Consider the following 15185-nt stretch of genomic DNA (forward strand, 5'->3'; position numbering starts at 1 on the left):
TATTTTGATCGGAGCGTCACTGATGAGTATTATCAAGACGAAACGCGCGTCTGGCGCATCAAATAATAAGCCTGGTACTTTTGATAACTATTAGGAACTTTCCGTTTTGAATTTTCCTCGGAGTTCGGTAATTTTGTGATTTTACTTTTTTCTTTCAACGAATATTAAAACAACATAATGAGGAAAGCATTCAGCAAAACATCTCTGTAGAGTGTATTGACTTCTTAATGGTTATATTCTCTGAAGAATGTTCAAACAAAAAAAAATAAAACCTTTTTAAAAGACTGTTACAAATTGATAGTATAATCATAACGAAATATAAAAAAATCAGAAATTACTGTGTTTTCGTGTCTTTGATTTTGAGATATAAGCCATTGACAATTTGGTTGCAAATAACTCTCTCTAGATTTCTCGTTCAGTTATCATAGGCAGCTTTTTCATTCAAAACAATAAGGTGCTTTCGACTAGTTTCAGGGGAATTAACTCTTAGAGCGAAATCCTCCAAAATCTTCATTTTCGGCGGGACGTCATTTGAGTGATTGTTTTGTTAGTTGAACTTTCTTCACTAATAAACACTGACCACTATTATAATAGCAAATGTCGATGAAAATAGAATAAAGCACCAAGAAAGAAAGAAAGAAACCAATAATCATAATTGTGTACATGTACAATGCGTTGCCGGATTTCAGTGTTAACATATCAGATCGATATGGTTGGAACAGTTCTAATAAATACCATACAGACTATTTGATATTGGTGACGATGTCTGTTGTACATGGTATTGGTTTGCTTGACGAATACCAAACATTTTCTTCTATTCATTTTAGATCTTCGTACTTAATGTTTATCATATAAGTGAAGTAGGCATATTCATCAAAGGAAATAAATATTTCTTTTCTTGATAACGTACTCAAAGTTACAAATATTTTAGATATAGCAACACACCTCCTATTATGTAAGTACAGATAAGTGTAATGAAAGGCGGGATGGTAAACACCTCTGATGTCTTTATATCTGTATCATAGACTTATATCATTAAAGTAATCTTTCAAGATCATCTGTAGCTATTGTGGTTTGCTTATTTTCCTTTTAAACATGATCTTGGCCTTCGTATGAACGCATCTTTTGCTTTAATTATTTAATGAAATAAGAAATAACATTGAAGGATGTGGATACGAATTTTATTTTCAAATAAGTGGATACCAGATTTATTAAATCGGTTTTGTTGGAAGCATTTTTAAAGTTTCAACCGGAACTTATAGACATTATAGCAATCGTTATAGACAATCCTTAGTAATCTGATCTTCCGGTTTGTATGTATTATCCTTATGTCGTGAGTATGTCAAGTTAATACAATATTATTGTCCTGTGTTTCTACTTTTTTTAGGGAATACCGGTGATGGAACCGAACACCAAAACAAAATACGAGGAATGAATAGATAGTTCAAACATCAACAAGTTTGGTACCAGAAGTGAGGATTGGACCCCACTCAATACGATACTCTTTAATTAATTGTGTGTCCCATTATTCTTCATTTTTCTATTTCAACACCCCCTGATCCATGTTATTCTCTATTCTTAATCTTTTGGCATTTTTCTCTATTCCTTATATTTTTACCCGTTTGATGTAGTGCATGTCCAATATTCCGTATTTTGTAAACCCCATTCAGACTCTCAGAAGCAGCCCGGAAAAGTAGAAATTAGATAACAAATTCTAAAGGACTACTAGTTTTTTTTATCTTTTTTATTCATATTGCTTTTACATTATATAATAAACAAAATTGGAAATTGGAAATTTAAAAAGTTGCAAAATTCAACATTTCCGCTCTTTCCATTTTTATTTTTTCAATTTTGACTGCTCCATGTGCTCTGCTTTGTTATAATCCTGAAAAAAAATACGAATAGATCTCCTTACATCTGAAATTAAAGAAAACAACATTTTCAAAACGGAACAGTGTAATAAATAATGATATTGTAACAACATTTAGTTGTACAAGATCAGTGATAATTTGGTAAGCAAGACGTGCATTTCGACTGCGTAAAACTGATCAGTAGCGCTCAAAACAAAAGTTGAAGAGCATAAAACATCAAAAATGCAAAAACGGGCTCCTAAAATTACAAGAAAAGTAAAAAAAAAAACATATTTTCATTGCTTATACATTAATTGAGTGACATAATGCACATTTTAATAATATGTAATGTTTCTTCTGAAGGATCTCAACAGCCTCTTTCGCTCTCAAACATTGTGGACTGAAATATAATTCATTTCAAATATTTCTTTACTGTTGATAATTTTTTTCTCTTTACAGCTTCTCTCTTTATTCTTCAGCTTTTGTCTAATACACGATAAAAAAATTAAAAAATGTTAGGGGAGGGTTTGACTCCAACAAACCTGTTAAACCAAAACAAATTTTGTATGTGCCTGTCCCAGGTCAGGTGTCTGTAATTCAGTGGTTGTCGACTACTGGTGTATACCGTAGTTGGTTTTGGTGTATTGTTTTGTAAAGCCTCGGTCACACCTTACCGGATAGCACGAACGGACGCCTAACGGATGAAAATAAAAGTTGTCCGTTGACAAATTGTTATCCGTTGGGAGTCCGTTGATGCACTGACCGAATACAACGGACGTATAACGAATGCATAACAGACTCGCACCGGATAAGCAAGGTACAAGAAATGGAAACGTACAAGAAACGGAAACGTACAAGACAGGACGGATGTCGAACGTACATCCAACGGACGAGTACCGCATAAAACGGACACGTAACGGAAGCGTACCGGATAAAACGGATTAACAAGATATACAGAAAAATTAAGGCGACAATAATAATACATGTAAATCGCATAAATATTCAAAATGTTTCTGTGTAACTGGTTTTGGTTTCTTCTTCAAAATGCCGCCAAAGGTCAGTGTCTGGCCTGAATAAGAGCTGCTTGATTGTGAAGACGTGACTTTACGCTAAGATCGATAATGAATAATAAGAATTTATGGACTTTAAGAGATCTGACATACCAATAATTGGCATTTCTGACGCGAAATTTTCAATTGGCGTTTATCCGTTTCAGATCCGTTCATCATCCGTTTTATCCGTTACACGTATGGTAGAAGTCCGTTTCTCATTCGTTCAACATCCGTTTTATCCATTAAGCGTCCGGTAGAAGTCTGTAGGTGAATCATCTTCCAGACCTCCAACGGATGTATAACGGACACGTAACGGATACAAAACGGAAACGAAACGGACGAGTACCGTACAAAACGGACGCCTAACGGAAGTTCAACGGACATTTTATCCGTTGGACGTCCGTTCAAAGTTTTGAACATGCTCAAAGTTTACTACCGGACAGAACGGACGTCGACGGATAAAACGTACGCTTAACGGACATGTAACGGATATGGACGGCCGTCTCACGGATAAGAACGGACGTCTAACGAACATGAACGGATTGAAAAAAAGATATCCGTTAGGCGTCCGTTCGAGCTATCCGGTAAGGTGTGACCGAGGCTTAAATTGTTTTACATTCGTATTGCCGGAGACTTCTGTAGCTTACTATGCGGTATGATTTGTTCCCATTGTTGATGTCCGTAATATGTCCTATTGATGTTTACACCTATGTCATTTGGTCTCTGTCGGAGTGTTGTCTCATTTGCAAACATACTACGTCTTCTTGCTTTTATACTAGCCCCAACCAGAAGTCGTCTGACGATATATTCTTATCTGCCATTCTTGCTATTCGAAGTTTTTCTCTGTATTACATTTCGAAGATACTAGACAATACAAATGGTAAAATTCGTCATATAAAGGCAATAACTACTAGTCGTCTGACAGTTTTCCTGTAAATAGCCGGTATGTAGATTTTAAGATTTTGAACATTTCATTCCTGTTAGAGATTCTTTATTTGTAGAGGCTTTCAAGATAAACGACGAACAAGTTCTTCTTACTCCTATGTTATATTTGTTAAGGCTTTCGGACATGTTGGGTGTACATTAGACTATAATTTGTCTCTTAGATAACCAAATAATAAATGTGGGCAATGTGGTTAAATTGGGCACATTGGTTCAGAGGAGAACATTTGTGTGAAAGTTACGGGCGACGACGATGGACGACGGACAAAAAGTGAAAAAGCCCGCATGTCTCTTTGTGCCAGGTGAGCTAAAATGTCAAACCAAGACAGGACAACGGTAAGCGTCTTGGTTTACTACATTTGAAAGTAAGTTACGCAGCATTTACCTTTGCAAAAATCCGCATCTTCATCAGATTTATCAAGGCAATGATTGTTTCCATCACACAGGTTATGGGTAAACACACATTGAAGACCATCCTTGCATTTTACATATGGTTCATTACATTTGGTTGCTGTAACAAGAAAGTCTATTTATATAATTTTATAGGTCAGTCATTCACAATTTAGCACAAGCGATCCGTAAAAGACTTTGCATGACCATTTCTACGTTTATTGGAGCAATATGCGTTGAAAAAAAAGTCAATATTTGGACACTGAAGATCAAAAGTTCTTAACGACCACATGGATAAATTATATGAAAGGGTCCTAACCTTATCTAATATTCTTCGATTTTCATATATTCTTTAATCAAGAAATTCTTCTACAATTAGTAAAAAAGTAAATCACAAAATTACTAAACAAAAACAAGGGGTGATTTCAGGTGCTCCGTTAGGGGAAGCAGATCATGTTTCACATTTGACGTCATATAGTTAGCTATATAAACGACACAGGAAACAATGTTTAAGAGAAAAGCAACAGTTTGAATTATTCTCCAATAATAAAAGATATTCTGAGGAATTTGAAAGTCTCCATATTTCTCTTTAAAAAACTCAGTATAAATACCAGAATTTTAATGTGCTTGTTTCGTCAAATATGACTCGGATTAAAACTGATGGAAAAACAAATCAAATACGAAGTGGCGTTATATTTCTTTAATACTTGTACTTGAAAATGTTTCCCCTTAAAGCAATGCAAAATTATGCTATTCTAAAGGTATTCATTCTATTCATTTTTGTTTACTTTTCTTCTTCAGTATTTATTGATTATATTATTTGATTATATTGTCAAAATGTAATTACGGCAATTAAGCAACTATTTGTTATTCAGTAGCTTTGTGTATTACACAACTGTATACGGAGTATAAAACAATTGTGTATTGTATTTACTAAAAGAAGACACTATTTTCATTAATTTTGATTGGTGTTTTACCTCTGCAAAAGTCCTCATCTTCATCAGAATTATCAGGACACATATAGTCTCCATCACACACCCACGTAGAATCAACACAATGTAAATCATCCTTACATTTTACATAATTTTCCGGGCATATACTAGCTGTTTAAAAGAAAAAAGACAAACTTAATTAGAAAAGTTTATCTTTTTTTCAGACGTCAATTTCAACCATTTCCTGTCGAGAATGTCAGCACATCTTAACCCTGTCGTTATTTTCTTTATCAAAAGTCATGTGAATACAAATGTTTTCTTTTATCAGGAAAAGTATCCGGTTCTGATTGAAGGAAGATTCGTCCAGTTTTCGCTTACATGGACTTTAGATCGTTCTATTCTACTTTATGTTTTTAAGATCTTTTCAGATTCGGTAGTATGTAGTAATGATAAACACCTTAACAAAGTTAAATGGGAAAAAATTTCCTGGCTAATGTTATTATTACTTAAGGAAGCTGGCTTGTCCTGTTTTGGATTTTCTGTCAGATTTTCGGAATCCTCTGGTTTTATCCATTTGAATGCCTTGAACAAATTTGCCCGGTAACCCCCATTTTTCTTTTCGTAAATCTTTAACATGTATAATGATAAGCCATCTGTAAAAGTCTTATAAAATTTTAATTACTTTTTAACAGTTTTTGAGAACTTCAACTTGTCAATGATAAAGCTATGAAAAGTCAAGAGAGAATATTTTCCCGCCAAAATTTCAATGGCTAATATCTCGAAGCACGGTGACCTATATATTTTTTTTGCTCTTTGGATTCTTTTATTAATCCCCTATCAATATAAACTAGTGTTTTGAAAAGTTAATTACTTTGTAACTGAGAAGCCAACTCCCTTAACACATTTTTTCATGAAGCGCGGAAGCGCTTCATTCTTAGAATGTGTGCACGATTAACACTTTTACACCCAAATAAAATTACAAAAAGAAGCATTCATTTCTTATAATAACATTTTTATGCCAAAAAAACCATGACACAAAAGTTTTATCAAATTTTGTTTTGTTTATATTAACTCTTTTTGTAGAAGCAACTATTTTTTATTCAGTAGCTTTGTGTATTACACAACTGTATACGGAGTATAAAACAATTGTGTATTGTATTTACTAAAAGAAGACACTGTTTTCATTAATTTTGATTTATGTTTTACCTCTGCAAAAGTCCTCATCTTCATCAGAATTATCAGGACAACCATGGTATCCATCACACAGTTCATGCCAAAGAAAACAATGTAAATCATCCTTACATTTCATATACCATTCCGGGCATATATTTGCTGTATAAAATAAAAAAATAAACTTATTTTAGAAATGTTTATCTATTTTTTTACGTCAATTTAAACCATTTCCTGTCGAGAATGTCAGCACAAAACTTTAAGTGCACATCTAGACCGTGTCGTTATTTTCATTATCAAAAGTCATTTGAATGTTTTATTTTATCAGGAAACGTATCCGGTTCTGATTGAAAGAATATGTGTCCAGTTTTCGCTTACATGGACTTCACATCGTTTTATTCTACTTTCTGTTTTTAATATCTTTTAAGATTCCGTAGTATTTAGTTATAGATAATGCATATTTTAAGGTTTTTCTTGTCGTAGAACACACCGAGGGGTGTCAGGATAGATCAAATGAAAGACCGACCGTAGGGAGGTCTTTCTTTGAGCAATCCGGACACACCGAGGTGTGTTCTACGTAAAAAAAAACCTTAAAATATGCATTAGCTGACTTATATACCGTCAAAAAAATATTAATTTTTATAAAGATTTGCAAAATTTAGTATCCTATTTTACCGAAAACACTAAAGTGGGATATTCCTTTTTAATGCGTTCAGGTTTTAATACGCCCTACGGCTCATTGAGAATGTGAAATAAAACTCACTAATTAATCTAGATATAAACCTTTTAAAAATTATTATACATACACAATATTACTGTAACTGCAAGAAGTAAGACACAAATGTATTGTTACCATCCGATAACATACATTTCTTATATTAACATTTGTATGCTAAAAAGACCATGACAAGTTTATCAAGTTTTTTCTTTTGTTTATCTGTACCTTTTTTGTAGAAGCAGGTTTAATCACGAATGTAACATTTCATTTTGATATGAAGGTTAATTTTTGAATGACGCGCGATTGTTGTTAACCAATTACTAAAAAAAGAACATAGAACGCAGTGTGTTCTGTTCTCTGTACGCACAGCGTTTAACCAGACTGGTTCAGTAACTTACGTTTATATTTCCACCACTGAATGGGTGAGACTGCCGGGGGTAACTAGGTATACAGTACGGTATTCTTAACGCTGGAATTCGAGAAAACAAGTTTTAGACCTGGCACAATATTTGGATATCGTTGTAATATTTAATAAAAGTATCGTAGATGTGTATATAATCATGGTGACATGATATAGTTTCGGTACTAATGATTAAGCAAATGTTCAGTCTCAACGAATACGCAGATATAAAAGATAGTAAGGCCATTCACCGTATCTACAAGCTGGCATTGTCGTTGTTATGGACGAGTGGTCTTTAATATTAATATCATTATCATTATGCGGATGTATTAAACCCATTTTAATATTCTGAAACTTAATGTCTGTAAAAGCATATTGACATGTAAATATAGATTCCTACACTACAACAAGTGTATTACGATATTTCTCCACTCGAGACAGTTAAATTTTATTATTTAAAGCACGAGGCTTGCCGAGCTCTTTAAATAACTAAAATTTAACTGTCGAGGGTGGAGAAATATCGTAATACACGAGTTATAGTGTTGGAATCTGTTTCTCTAATGATTTTTATCCTTCTTTTTCAAAGATTTTCAGAATTTTGTGTTCTTTATATGCGACGTCATCAGGCATTGCCGCCTTTTTTTATGGCGTCACAGTAGGAAAATTCAGAAGAAAACAAAACATTTAGACGTCATAATCAAATTTCGACTAATCGTTTGCTGAGAACAGATTTTTCACTAGTGAGGAGAAATATTTTTCTCACATCGGTCAGAAAATGTGAAAATAGCACAAAAATTAGAGAAAAGCATATTGACATGATAAAACAATAGTAAATTGAAAGGTGCAAATCAGGAATATATTTTACATACAATATTATGATTTACCTTTGCAAAAGTCTTCGTCTTCGTCAGATTGATCACGGCAATCAATGTGTCCGTCACAGAAGACTAAGTCAGACACACATTTAATACCATCCCGACATTTTGCCATACGGAAGCCACATTCTTTCGCTGTAAGATAACTGGCTATTTATATACTTTTTTTAGATAAATATATATATAAATTGAGGTAAATTAAATGGCCTTCGAAATCCAGATATGGTGTAAACAATTTAGCACCTCATGTTGTGGTTTAACATCTTTGCCGCAAGTTAATTGTTTTCTACTTGGTATTAAATTAATATAGAGGACCATTTTGTTACACCTTGTGATCCATTTATTTGGCAATCGTCAATGGCAGTCAGCAGGGTTTAAGAACATCATTTGTTCGACCTGTTAGTCAAATGCGTTTAGTTAAAATGTATTTGTTCACTCTTTTGGTCTGTTGGAAAATGTTGTGTGAGCTGTATGTAGACCCCTCTACAACGAAATTTGTTACATGCACACGTATAAAAACTGCGTTTTTTATCCAACGCAATCATAGGTTTGAACGTTGTTTTCAATTAAGACTTGTTCATATCTTTTTCGTTTGGGCTTGTTTTATATTTTCCCTCCGGTTTATATAATCCGTTCATCCTATTTTCACTCTTTAAAATTCAAGAGTCTATCCTTAATTGAAGTAAATTAAATTGCCTTCCAAATACTTTTCGATCTCTAACATCACTGAAGAGACATTAATTGTTGAAATCCAAATATGGTGTAAAAAATTTAGCACCTCATGTTGTGGTTTACCATCTTTGCCGCAAGTTGATTGTTTTCTACTTGGTATTAAATTAATATTGAGAAATATTTTGTTACACCTTGTGATCCATTTATTTGGCAATCGTCAATGGCAGTCAGCAGGGTTTAAGAGCATCATTTGTTCGACCTGTTAGTCAAATGCGTTTAGTGAAAATATATTTGTTCACTCTTTTGGTATTTTGGAAAATGTTTTGTGAGCTGTATTTAGACCCCTCTACAACGAAATTTGTTACATGCACACGGATAAAAACTGCGTTTTTTTTATCCAACGCAATCATAGGTTTGAACGTTGTTTTCAATTAAGACTTGTTCATATATATTTCGTTTGGGCTTGTATTATATTTTCCCTCCGGTTTATATAATCCGTTCATCCTATTTTCACTCTTTAAAATTCAAGAGTCTATCCTTAATTGAAGTAAATTAAATTGCCTTCCAAATACTTTTCGATCTCTAACATCACTGAAGAGACATTAATTGTTGAAATCCAAATATGGTGTAAAAAATTTAGCACCTCATGTTGTGGTTTACCATCTTTGCCGCAAGTTTATTGTTATTTACTTGGTATTAACTTAACATAGAGATCCATTTTGTTTCACCTAGTGATCAATTTGTTACATGCACACGTATACAAGGAGTGTTGTCTCATTTGCAAACATACTACATCTTCTTGCTTTTATAATAGCTCCATGCAGAGGTCGTCTGACAAAATGTCCTACTTGCCATTCTTGCTATTCGAAGTTTCTCTCTGTCTATTATATTTCGAAGATAATAGACAATACAAATGTTAAAATTCGTTATTTAAAGGCAATACCTACTAGTCGTCTGACAGTTTTCCTGTTAAAACCCGGTATGTAGATTCTAAAAAATTGAACATTTCATTCCTGTTAGATTTTCTTTATTTATAGAGGCTTTCAAGATAAACGACGAACAAGTTCTTCTTACTCCTATGTTCTATTTGTTAAGGCTTCAAGACATGTTGGTTGGAAAACGGGGTCATTAGACAATAGCTTGTCTCTTAGATACCCAAATAATGATTGTTGGCAATTTGGTAAATTGGGCACATAGGTTCAAAAGAGAAAATGTTTGTAAGAGTTACGGGCGACGACGATGGACGACGGACAAAAAGTTAGAAGGAAAACCCTGATGCCCGATAAGCTAAAATGTCAAACCAAGACAAGACAACGGTAACGTTTTGGTTTACAACATTTAACAAGCAATTTACGCAGCATTTACCTTTGCAAAAATCCACATATTCATCAGATTTATAAAGTTGGCAATCATTGCCTCCATCACACAGATACTCGCAACGTACACATTAAAGACCATTCTTACATAGGGGATATCGTGCATTACATTCGATTGCTGTAACAAGAATGTATATTTATGTAATGCTAAAGGTAAGTCATTCACAATTTGAACACTTGCGATCCGTAAAAGACTTTGCATGACCATTTCTACGTGTATTGGACCAATATGCATTGAAAAAGAATTAAATATTTGGACACTGAAAATCAAAAGATTTGGAATGAAGCTTCTAAACGATAACATGGATAAATAATAAAGAAAGGGTCCTAACTTTATCACCGTAATATTCTTCGATTTTTATAAATTCTTTAATCAAGCAAAAATAAAGGTTAAAATAATAAGTTCAATCTCATTTGGTAAAATAAAAAATGTTATATTGGGAGAGATAGTTCTTACTTTCATAAAATCACTAGAAAAATATCGATGTTTCTTCTACAATTAGTAAAACTGACGCCATATAGTTAGCTATATAAACGAAAAAGTTCAATAGCATCCGTTGATATAGTGTATCACACGTTTGTCCTACATATATAACCATTTGTACAATTAATTGCATATACTACGCCTACGGTTTTACAATTTATTTGTCCCTGAATGGTATATTCTTTGTCGGTGTTGTCACAAAATATCTTGGTTTCATTTATATGTGAGCATAATGCACAATGTTTACCACTTGGTCCACATCCATTAGTTTGTTTATAAAATAGTAAATTATGCTTTGTGTGCACTAAGATGTCTGTTATGTTGTAGGACAAACGGGTGATACACTATATCAACGGATGCTATTGAACTTTTCAAAAATACGAACAAAGAAAACAGAAGATCCAGTAGCCAACCATTTCATTCAGCACAATCATTCAATGACAAATTTAAAAGTTACCGCCATAGTAAAAAAAGGTTACTTGGGACAGAAATATACAGAAAAACTAAAGAAGCCTTTTGGATAAAAAAAAATTAAAAACTTTTGAACCTGAAGGACTCAACACAATGTATGAACGATAATAAAAATATTTATATTAAAAAAGAGAAAAACGTGGCAAATGAACGTCATAGTATATATAGTGCCTAGAAACTTAACCTAACGATGTAAGGGTAGATTTGATCGTAACTTCCTCCCCGTTATTTCTAACTTATACGACAACACCGCCTAGCTTTGCGCAGAGACATAATATATAAAATTATAAAAACGTATTTCTATTTAAAATCTTATAGAACTTTTTAATGTATTAATTAGCGTGTTCAAGCTATATTCCTAGACATTTATATAATGTTAATTCAGTAACCGTATCAGTTTATTTTTCTCAAACTGATCCACGCTTAAATAGATTGAATGTTGATTGTTGCTATTTGTAGACATTATATATAAATATATATATAAACAAGTCTAAATTGAAAACTACGTTCAAACCTATGATTGCGTTGGATAAAAACCGCAATTTTTATACGTGTGCATGTCAAACAAATTTTGTTGTAGAAGGGTCTAAATACAGCACAAACAACATTTTCCAAAAGACCAAAAAAGTGAAAAAGTATATTTAAACAAAACGCATTTGACTAACATATATATAGATTGCCTCACAGTGTAATTTTAACACACTATTAAGTATGTAAATATTAGAACGTTTAAAATATTTACAAAATGATAAAAATAAACGCAATATTTCGCTAGACAAACTAGCTTTATCAAGCGTGCATCTATCCAGGTGAAATCGGATGCAGATGATAAGAAACTTTTGCAGCTCAATGTACATGTTGCACTTGAATTTAGCTCTATTGAAAATAATACATGATTTGGATGAAGTTCAAGATTATTTGAAAAATTTACAAAAATACATCCCCTATCATCATCTCAGTAATATCTGATTAGGTATGGAAATGATTGCTAACATACAAAGATGGTCCGATTATTAAAAAAAATCAAAATTAAGAAACTTAGGTTCCAATTCCCTCATGCAAATTGACCTTAAATGGATTAACCTATTATTTTGCGATCCCTTTTGGTTAAACAGCTCTTCACATGCCCTGGTACTTATTCATCCTTTGCTTTCAAACATTTTGTTTTGAGCGTTCCTGATGCAGATAAATCAAGAACAGTTTTCGGATGCATTTCATTTACAAATTGTTATTTTCATTTGTTTTTGGAAAATAACATGATTCATATTGTGGTGTCACTTGTTTACCAGAAAAGTTTCAATTGAAAATAAATGAACATTAAACATGCATTGTTTGTATGGAGTTTAAACGATTTACATTTTTGTATCAATTCACAAACTTACCTGATACCGATAACGATGTGCAGAATCCATATACAAAGATTGTCAGCAGAAGGTAATTCATTTTGTCCTGTTTAAATACATACAAAATTACAGAAGACGTATCCATAGTGCTATGTTATACGGAAAACAATATGCTATAGTTTTGTAGAAAGTTATTATTTTTTTCCCCTGTAATGTGCATTGCATACAAACTGTCAATGAATAATGCAATTCAGATTGCTTTAATTCGGACATTAAATTATAATTAACTCCTTTTGGTATCTGTTGCCTCTCTTTTTATCACAAATAATACCCGTTTAATATCTTTTCCATGACATTACAGACTTCCTCGACCATTATTACAGACCTTGGACATATAACAGGGCCATTATAAAAACACCCATTTCTTAATACATTTATTAACCAACTGAACAAAAGTGTATGTGTTGCTGCCAACTTCTGTTACTCTTTTAATGACAGTTTAGTTTGAAAAAAAAATATTTGTACTTCACCATTATAAAGCTTTAAATATACTAAATATCCAAGATATTAAGTTGAAAGAAGTTATGTGTTGAAAAACAGGATGACCAGTGATCCCTTTATATGGTTTTCTAATGTTGGTTGCTGGTTACTAAATAAAATAAAATACAAAAAGGTACATTGTATTATACTCTTTACAACTTAATTTTATTAAATTTATTAAAAACCCTAACTGGGCTTAAAACAGACAAACTGGGCATTAATACAGGGCCATTACAGAAACTATGTAATTTTTAATAAACAGTCATGTTTGGCTATAATGTACTTAGTTGGTTAATAATTACCTGTAATTGATAGCTATTTTGAAAATACAAAGCTTCCAACCTCGTAATCCAGCAAAATCCGAAGTAATCAAAATAATAGAATAAATTGTGAAAGATTTTCAATTAGTTCGTTGCCTCTTTATTTTCCCCATTGTGGCATATTAACTGAGTTTGAATTCGAAGTGATATATGCATAGCACGTGACGTTTATCTTGTCGACATAACCTACTTTTACGTAAAACAAACTTTACTTAAAAAGTATGAACAATATGTTTCTACAAGTAATTGTCCCTTATAAGTATTAAATTACCTGTTTGTTTAATGATCTATTCAGTTATTTCTTTTTTATAGAAATTGCAGATCGCAGATAGTTATTTTCTGGTAATTTGAAGGTATAAACTATATTCCACTATTACATTAGCGTTATAAAAACACATTTTAAGTTTCATAAATCATTTATCTAATTGTATAATATATAATTTGGTTAAAGGAAATATAATTATCTGTATAATATGAAATATTTCGACGCTTTCATTTTTAATTTGTCCATGCACACACATCCGTTAGAATATTTAAAACGTTACATAACTTCCCGCTATTACGTATCTTTTAAATTGAATAATATATTAGATGCAATCATAGAAGTAATATATGAACATTCGTTCAGGGATAATATAACAAAATACTTACCTAAGAGAAGTTTGATCATTCAACAAACACAAGAGAATTCAATCTCATGGTACTCTCAATGTACATATATTTATTGAGTCATTACCATTTAATAGAAACATTAAAAAGGCCAATTACAACCAATTATTGGATATTTGAAAGTAGCCCACTTTTGTCGGTTTTTGAAAGGGCAAAGAAACTGTCTACGTGCAAATGTTAAATAAAGGTCAACACATTTGGCAAGCCTAATTTTAAACGTGTCATAAAATTATTATACAGTAATGGACTGTCTATTAAAGTTTATAGTCTATTAAAAGTACACTTAAACTTAATAGTCTATAATTACACAAAATTTAATTAACGTAAATAGTCTATTAACTCACTATGAAATTTAATTGAACAATGAGCGCCATTAAGTCCTTAATTGTCCATTTAAAATGGATGCCATGCAAGTGCTTGGATTACTTGTACATCAAAAAATACCGTTACAGGCTTCTCAACTCGATGATTTGTCGGACTGAGAGCTTCGCACAGTCAGTGATATCTCACATTGTATGATTTCGTCACAAAAAGAATCGTTTTTGTTATAATTTTATTAGAATAGTAAGAGAAAGACAAGATGACAATTGATTATACAAAATGAAGATATAATTGTAATTCTATGATTAACCATTTTTATTATGAATATATTAGGGGGGAAATGGTTTCATTTTAAATACGGCAAATTTCATTAAACTGAAGAAAAATACTTTGTTCAAACTGAACTGTATTTCTTAGTATACAATTCTTCCTCCAAAATAAACAATTTTTGAAAGCATGGACGAAATCATTGGACATTTGAAAACCTTTCATAGCAGGGGTTTCTCGGCCTAATTTTGGACACACATTATATACACATAATCTTGTGGGTAAAATCAAACATTAAGAAGATTTCATGAAACTAAAGTATATATATATGTCGTGAATTAGTTCAAATTTTTTTATCCAATTATTAGTTTTTATAAGTTCATTAAAGTGGAG

General features: G+C 32.2%; 1 protein-coding gene across 3 annotated transcripts; it reads right to left on the minus strand.

Moving 5' to 3' along the window:
- Nucleotides 1-1726: 1726 nt before the first annotated feature.
- LOC139498305 (low-density lipoprotein receptor 2-like) lies at nucleotides 1727-14298 on the minus strand. Of its 3 annotated transcripts, XM_071286674.1 has the most exons (8): nucleotides 14187-14286; nucleotides 12715-12781; nucleotides 10367-10495; nucleotides 8339-8464; nucleotides 6373-6498; nucleotides 5212-5337; nucleotides 4230-4355; nucleotides 1727-1917 (listed from the first exon to the last, which is right to left on the minus strand). In XM_071286674.1, the coding sequence occupies exons 4-8, from the start codon at nucleotides 8442-8444 to the stop codon at nucleotides 1838-1840; spliced, it is 564 nt and encodes a 187-aa protein (XP_071142775.1). In that variant the 5' UTR covers nucleotides 8445-8464; nucleotides 10367-10495; nucleotides 12715-12781; nucleotides 14187-14286; the 3' UTR covers nucleotides 1727-1837. The 3 variants fall into 3 exon arrangements, with proteins under 3 accessions (XP_071142775.1, XP_071142773.1, XP_071142774.1); XM_071286672.1 differs by lacking the exon at nucleotides 10367-10495 and having other exon boundaries at nucleotides 14187-14298; XM_071286673.1 differs by lacking the exons at nucleotides 10367-10495; nucleotides 14187-14286 and adding an exon at nucleotides 13518-13908.
- Nucleotides 14299-15185: the final 887 nt, after the last annotated feature.

This window comes from Mytilus edulis, chromosome 12 (assembly GCF_963676685.1).
Source record: "Mytilus edulis chromosome 12, xbMytEdul2.2, whole genome shotgun sequence".
NCBI classification, from domain to species: Eukaryota; Metazoa; Mollusca; class Bivalvia; order Mytilida; family Mytilidae; genus Mytilus; species Mytilus edulis.